At 50.7% G+C, this 7,306-nt stretch overlaps 1 protein-coding gene across 1 annotated transcript; it reads left to right on the top strand.

Moving 5' to 3' along the window:
• Nucleotides 1–1,618: 1,618 nt before the first annotated feature.
• Nucleotides 1,619–6,887, top strand: Zfp36l1 (ZFP36 like 1 zinc finger CCCH-type). The gene is made up of 2 exons (XM_021179175.2): nt 1,619–1,850; nt 4,100–6,887. Exons 1-2 carry the CDS (start codon nt 1,794–1,796, stop codon nt 5,057–5,059), a joined length of 1,017 nt encoding a protein of 338 aa, XP_021034834.1. The 5' UTR covers nt 1,619–1,793; the 3' UTR covers nt 5,060–6,887.
• The last annotated feature ends 419 nt before the right edge of the window (nt 6,888–7,306 follow it).

Genomic DNA, 7,306 nt, shown 5'->3' with positions numbered 1-7,306 from the left:
TAAATAATAAAGTTTTTTTTTCTTAAAGTGTGCGTGTGTGTAAGGGGTGGTGCGCCTCGAACGCTCTGCTCCGCCCGCTCCGTCCTTTCCAGAGAAACGTACTCGTAATGGGGTGACCTAATTACATCGCAATGGAACTCGCTGGTAGCCACTCGGAGCACCGGGTTTCATAACAGACCCGGCGGCCTCGAATGCTGGGAAGAAACGTGCGAGGCCTGGGCGGTGCGGCCCGCGATTTCCGCCCGGGTCTCCACTGCAGCACGCGAGCCGGTGCGGGTGGGAGGCAGCCAGACCTAATAGTAAATAAACACATAGTTCGCGGTTTTAAAGGGCGGTGTAATTCATTGAAGGCCACTGGGTTCCGTGGGTCTTATTGCTTGGTACCCCCAAACCGGGCATAGTGACAAGCCATATGTTCCGTTCGCGTGGGGGCGGGAGAGCAGCAAGAAGTTAAAAGTGTCGCTTCCCCCACCTCTACCTTCCTTCTTACCAAAGTAGCTTTTTCCCCCCTTGTTTTTAACATTCGGGGATGTGTGGAGGAGGCAGCCCGAATTCAAAGCGCGCGTGGAAAGTGACTTGTTGCTCTTTTATTTTCAAGGGGCGCCCTTTAAAGTCTGGACTTTTCTGCTGTAGCAAGTTTAAAGATCAGTTGTGTGAACGAAGCTCCCCATCTAGGTCTGAAAGAATTCTGCCCAGGCAGTAGTGTCCCCACCCTACTGGGAAAACGCAGGCTGCCGGACCAGCACGCTTGGACACCGGCGCTGCGCGCAAAATCTTGCTGCTCTCGCCCCGCCAGCCTAGGCTCTCCTGGAGAAAAAGTTTTCTCTGGTCGTCCCTACTTCTCTTGCCCACTGATGGGAAACAACAAACATAAAACTCTTGACTCGAACATTTGGGGTGCTCCGCATTCCTAAACTCCTCGCCCAGCTCATTTTGCGATGGGCAGCCGGGTGTGGACAGGGAAGTCAGGGAAAGGTAAGTCGTGCGGGCACTTGGAGAAGTTTCAAGGGACACTAGCTCAAGATGGAAACCGCAGCCCTGGCCGGCTCAAGACCAGCTCCAGCGCCTGCTAGGAAGAAAAAAAAAAAAAAGACGGGGAGAGGGAGGGAGGGAGGGAGGGAGGGAGGGGAGGGAGGGAGGGAGAGAGAGAGAGAGAGAGAGAGAGAGAGAGAGAGAGAGAGAGAGAGAGAGTCGAGCCCGCCTTCCAACTCTTTAAAAAAAAAAAAAAAAACCAACAAACACAACAACTCGAACTCCGAAGGGGGTGGAATGAGTGATGTCACAGAGCCGAGCAGCGAGGCTGACAAAGGGTGGGCGCCCCTCCCCCTCTGCCCGGCTCGGCCCAGGGGAGGGGCGCCCCCGGAGCCCGCGGACTCGAAACTTTTCCTCTTTAAGAAAAAAAAGTTTTGCGCCGCTCCGAGTGCTTTTTTTTTTTTCCGCCTTCTTTCCTCGTCTCCCTCCCCCTTCTTCCTTTTGAAAGTTTCTTTCCTCCCCCTTTACCCCTCCCTCCCTCTTGACCGCATGGCTGATTCAACCTCAGTGTCAATCAACTTTTTTTCCGCCTCCTCTTCTTCATTTAAATACGTTTATAAAGCTCCTCCTTCCACCCCCCCAACCCACCAAATTTATAAATTGGGCTTTGCGCGCCGCAGCCCGGGAGAGTCAGAAAGGCGAGGGGCGCCGGGAGCAGGCGTGTGGGACTCCTGACCGGAGAGCCGGAGGCTGCGCCTTCCCCGCACCGGGACCTTCACGACACACCAGATCCTAGTCCTTGTCCCGTGCGAACGCCCACGATGACCACCACCCTCGTGTCCGCCACCATTTTCGACTTGAGCGAAGTTTTATGCAAGGTAAAGCAGGGCGGAGCGTTGGCTTTTTGAAAGTTTCTCTTGTGCTCCAAGAAACTCTAACAAGTTTGGGTCTCGGGGACGGCGTAGAGGGAGTGAAGGAGTTTCACTGCTTGCGTTTCCCTCCATGGTGAAGGAATTTGCTTATGTCCTCCTCGCTCTTAAGTTTCAGGTCCCAGGTGGGGTTCTGTGAATCCGGGGAGCAAAGTTCTGGGCGACTGCTCCAGTTTGCGGGGCAAGGAGGTGCGGAAGATTGGTTAGGATTGGGACAAATTTTGAAGGATTCTTTTCTGCATGGTGCACCTCCGGAGCTGGGCTAAGCGGGTGGGCTCGGCTTCACAGTGTGCGCCTTGGGTTTCCCGTACCCGCTGGAGGTGTTCGAAGTTATCCAACACCTTTTGCTAGGGGTCTCTAGGAAAAGCGAGGTCTCAGGGCGGTATCTGACTGGGAGAATTTTCCTGTCTGTTTTGGGGAGCTAAGAGATAATGCGACGAAGAAAGAGGCCGACTTAAGGTTCAAAAAGATGTAGGCAAAGCGACGTTGTAGTGGAGTTTGTCCGCCCCAGCTGGGCTAGGCTCCCGCTGCGGGAGCTGGTCGATCGTGCTGCAAACTTGGGACTGAAAGTGTTTGCTTACCTGGGTTGTGAGGCACTACGGTTCGTTGACTAAGGAATAGGGGAACAAAATGCTGCCAGACCTCAAGTTCCCGCCAGTTAGGATTTAAGAGGGCCAAAATGGGGCAGTTTGCCAGTCAGGTTTTTGGAAAACAAAACAGAAAAAAAACTTTTAAAACCGTAATGTTCCAGGAGTGCGATTGAAATAACTCCGTGAATGCCCGCTCTACTTCCCCCAACCCCCCAATTTGAAAGGATGAAGCTGCTAGGCTACTTTTAATTGCTGAACTGTTTTTGCCTTCCCTTAAACACGTCGGGTCATGTTGCTCTCTTCCTAGCTCGCTGCTCCTGTCGGTGCAGCTGCCAAGGCCCCGGGGCTGCAGGGTTGGGGTGCAGGGCCGTGCTGGAGTTGAAGAGCAACATCAAAAACTTTGCATTTTCGGCTTCTTTCCCTCCCTGCGTTTTTCCAAGTCTGTTTGCCCTGGCGGCAGCCTGAGCTAGCCAACTCCATCCTGGGCCCCGCTGCCCCGCTCTTTGATCTATTTCTCTTTCTTTTGCCCCCTCCCCCCGCAGGACTTTTTAAATGAACCTCATTGTTGGAAGCGGCTCTCCTCTGGGTTCCTGTAATCCGCTCGGTGGGGTGGTTGGCGGTTACAGGGTTACCGATTCCCGATCCCCTGCTGCGGATCCTAAGGGACTAACTTTAGAATTTGCACAATGACACACACCCACATGTGTCAGGGGCCTGGAGATAACTTTCAAGTCTCCCACCCCCACTCTTTCTAAATCTTAGGTAGTTTGGGCAGGTGACTAGGGCTTGTGGCAGCCTCTGTCCCTGCTCACACACATACACCCGCCCCCAGTTGACTGAGTAGGGGAGTGTGAGTGTGCTGGTCCTTTTCTTTCTCGTCTGCAGCTTTGGTTCAAGATTAAACACTGGTGCTCTTATCCAGAGCTCTCTTGCAGCCAGGAGACCAAGTGCAAAGGCATCTTCCCAGTGAAGGGGGTGGAGAATGCTGGGAGAAAATCCCTCCCAGGGTGTGGGATACCCTTCCCGAACCTTGTGTTTTCAGACACCCTATAACTCTATCCACATAACAGACTAGGCCCTTCCACAAGCAAGGAAAAAGCAATTTGAAAACCTGTTGCCAAAGGAAGGGCACACTTGTGGAAGAGGAAATGGTGGAGAGTGTGGGGCCAGATTTTGGGGTGGGGTGGGGTGGGTGGGGTGGCGGGGGGCAGGTAAGCAGGGACTGATAGAGGATTTGGCTCATCCTTCCAAACTTCTAAACTAGCTTTACCTGATTTTTTTGGGGGGGGGGGGAGGGAAATGAAAAGGGACTGTCTTGTGTGAAAGGCTCTGAGTTGAGGAATGTATAAACAGGGCCCGGATTTTAGAGGGGACAAGAGGAAGCTACATATCGGGTCAGCACGGGGTGGGATAAATACATAACTTTTTCTTCCACACACGGCAGGATTTTGCGGTTTCTCATGAGCAGTGCCAAAATAAATCCAGGTGGCTCCTTTTAGAGAGACAGGCCTATCAGATGGAGAGGTGCTGTCCTTTGTGGACACCATGCTCTGGCCTCGTGGATGTCCTCAGTCACTCATCCGTCCCTTTCTTTCCCTCCCCTCCCAGGGTAACAAGATGCTCAACTACAGCACTCCCAGCGCTGGGGGCTGCCTGCTGGACAGGAAGGCAGTGGGCACCCCTGCTGGCGGGGGCTTCCCTCGCAGGCACTCGGTCACTCTGCCCAGCTCCAAGTTCCATCAGAACCAGCTTCTCAGCAGCCTTAAGGGTGAGCCGGCCCCGTCCCTGAGCTCACGCGACAGCCGCTTTCGAGACCGCTCTTTCTCCGAAGGGGGCGAGCGGCTGCTGCCCACCCAGAAGCAGCCTGGGAGCGGCCAGGTCAACTCCAGCCGCTACAAGACGGAGCTGTGCCGTCCCTTCGAAGAAAACGGTGCCTGTAAGTACGGGGACAAGTGCCAGTTCGCGCATGGCATCCACGAGCTCCGCAGCCTGACCCGCCACCCCAAGTACAAGACGGAGCTGTGCCGCACCTTCCACACCATCGGCTTTTGCCCGTACGGGCCCCGCTGCCACTTCATTCATAACGCCGAGGAGCGACGCGCCCTGGCGGGGGGCCGGGACCTCTCCGCTGACCGTCCCCGCCTCCAGCATAGCTTTAGCTTTGCTGGGTTTCCCAGTGCCGCTGCCACCGCCGCTGCCACGGGGCTGCTGGACAGCCCCACATCCATCACCCCACCCCCTATCCTGAGCGCCGATGACCTCTTGGGCTCACCTACTCTGCCCGATGGCACCAATAACCCCTTCGCCTTTTCCAGCCAGGAGCTGGCGAGCCTCTTTGCTCCTAGCATGGGGCTGCCTGGGGGAGGCTCCCCCACCACTTTCCTCTTCCGGCCCATGTCCGAATCCCCTCACATGTTTGACTCTCCCCCCAGCCCTCAGGATTCTCTCTCGGACCACGAGGGCTATCTGAGCAGCTCCAGCTCCAGCCACAGTGGCTCAGACTCCCCTACCTTGGACAACTCAAGACGCCTGCCCATTTTCAGCAGACTCTCCATCTCAGATGACTAAGCCAGGGTAGGGAGGGACCCCCCCCCCTGCCTCCTTCACCTCTCCACCCCATCTCTTCCCTTCACCTCCCCACCCCCTAACTTTCCCTCAAACCCCACATTGATACATTTAAGCTCAACCCCTTTCCCAGAACCTTGGTATGTTACCCTCCCCCCACATAAGGACAAGTCAATTTGTCGGTAGCTTCTGGCTTGAAACCCTCTCCCTCCATTTCATAGCCCACTTAACCACGCATAACAGAGTTCCATCTTTTGTCAGTAGATGCCTTTTTTACCCCCGGCTTAAGCCTTAAGTGCCAAATCACAAAAGAAAAAAAGCAGTAACCGTTTACAGAAGCAACTTAGTGCCTTGTAATCTAACTTTGTCACTGTGACTACATTACCTCTTCAACGCCAGGGGGCACCCGTGGGCCTCCCAGAGCCTCTGCCCGTGGGGTTGGGGGTGGGGGTGGGGTGACCCGCAACCAGCAGCTCCCCCAGCTGGCCACACAAGTGCACCTTTCTTTCGGTCTCCTCTTCCTTATAGTTACTCACCTCCCTCAGAGAGTTGTTGCTGGACTTGGGGGGGTTTTTGGGGGGAGGGGTCTATTTTGACTTTCAAAACCTTTTTCTTCCCAGCCCGAACCCCTGTTGACTAATCTTGCCTGGGTTTGTGTAGGTCTCCAGGGACAAAGGTTGAACAAGTTGGAGGAAGGTTTTGACATAAGTGGGACTTTGTGATTTAATTTCTTTCTTTCTTTTTTTTTTTTTTTAAGTGGGGAGGAAGGGGAAACTAGATGGACTATGAGAGACTTGATTTTGGTGCTAAAGTTCCCCAATTCATATGTGACATCTTAAAAACGACAACAAATGAGAGAAAAGCTAAAAACAAAACAAAAAAACAACAAAAAAAAACCTACCATGTAAGGGGTGAGCAGTTAATGGTATGCATTCCACATACAATATCTGTGTAAAACGATTTCCTGTAGAAGTAGCTTTAATGGATTTTGCTCTAGAATACCTTAGGTCTACCTTAGAGCCCCCCACACAATGCTTTTTTCCCTGGGTTTAAACTTCATCTAACTTTCAGAAATTGGAGAGCAAAAATGTTGCTTATCACTGCACATCAATATAAAAAAGCTTATTTAACTTATCAAAACGTATTTATTGCCAAACTATGCTTTTTTTTGTTAATTTTGTTCATATTTATCGGGATGACAAATCCATAGAATATATTCTTTTATGTTAAATTATGATCTTCATATTAATCTTAAAATTTTGTGACGTGTCTTTCCTTTTTTCCACAGTTTTAATATATTATTCTTCAACAACATTTTTGTAACTTTACACTTTTTTTGGTTATTTTATTTTAAAAAAATGAAAAATTAATTTAAAAAAATGCAAAAAACTGTTGGATTATTTATTTTAGAAATTCTCCCCTTTGTGTTGGACTGCAAATTGAGTTTCTTTCTCCTTAGGCCTTTTCACAGGTAGGACTGAGAATGTATGTATAATTTCTGTGACAGTACAGAAGGAAAACCACCATTTATGTATAGCTTCTAAAAGGGAAAACAAAAAAAAAGAGAAAAACCCTTTGAATTCCATGTGCCCATCTCAAGACATTCCGCTCGCAGATTTGTGGTTCTGGATTCCAGGTTGGAGTTTTCCAATGTTGACATAAACAACTGGCGCACACACATAAAGATGAATGTAATTATTATTCCTCTTGCTGGTCACTACCGTCGCTTTCTATTTCTCTTTCTTTGTGTGAATTTATTTAAAAGAAAAAAAAAACTTTTTGTAACGACTATTTGCAGTTTAAAAATCAATAAACCCCGTTTTTCAAGAAATGATTTGTCTATAGGTTTTTCCTTGGTCTGACACTCCTTGGGGCAACAAGGTGGCTGGTCTTTCATCTTTAAAGTTAAACCCATAACTCTGGATGTTGATGCCTTAAGGTCACTCAGCTTGGGTGGGACGGAGGTATTTTTTATTTTTATTATTATTATTTTTTTTTAGCAAAGGAGCCTGCAGAGAGCAGGTCCAGGGTAACCTTGCTGACCTGTGTGACCTTGGCTACTGTAGGGAGCTTTGACGACAGGATCATCCAGTCTTCCCACTGTGGACTTCCTTTGGGGGATGGTCAGGGTGCTACTGTACAAAGTACAGTACATAGCCCATGCTGCACTGGCTGGCTTACATTGGCTGTGTCAAGCTCTCATAGGTATTGGTCTCATAGCCATTAGCCTAGCCAAGGTCCTAGCCTCAG

Source organism: Mus caroli, unplaced genomic scaffold (assembly GCF_978045245.1).
Source record: "Mus caroli unplaced genomic scaffold, Mus_caroli_1 scaffold_14, whole genome shotgun sequence".
Lineage (NCBI taxonomy): Eukaryota > Metazoa > Chordata > Mammalia > Rodentia > Muridae > Mus > Mus caroli.
Note: the sequence above shows the minus strand (reverse complement) of the source record. Positions and strands in the feature narration are given on the sequence as shown.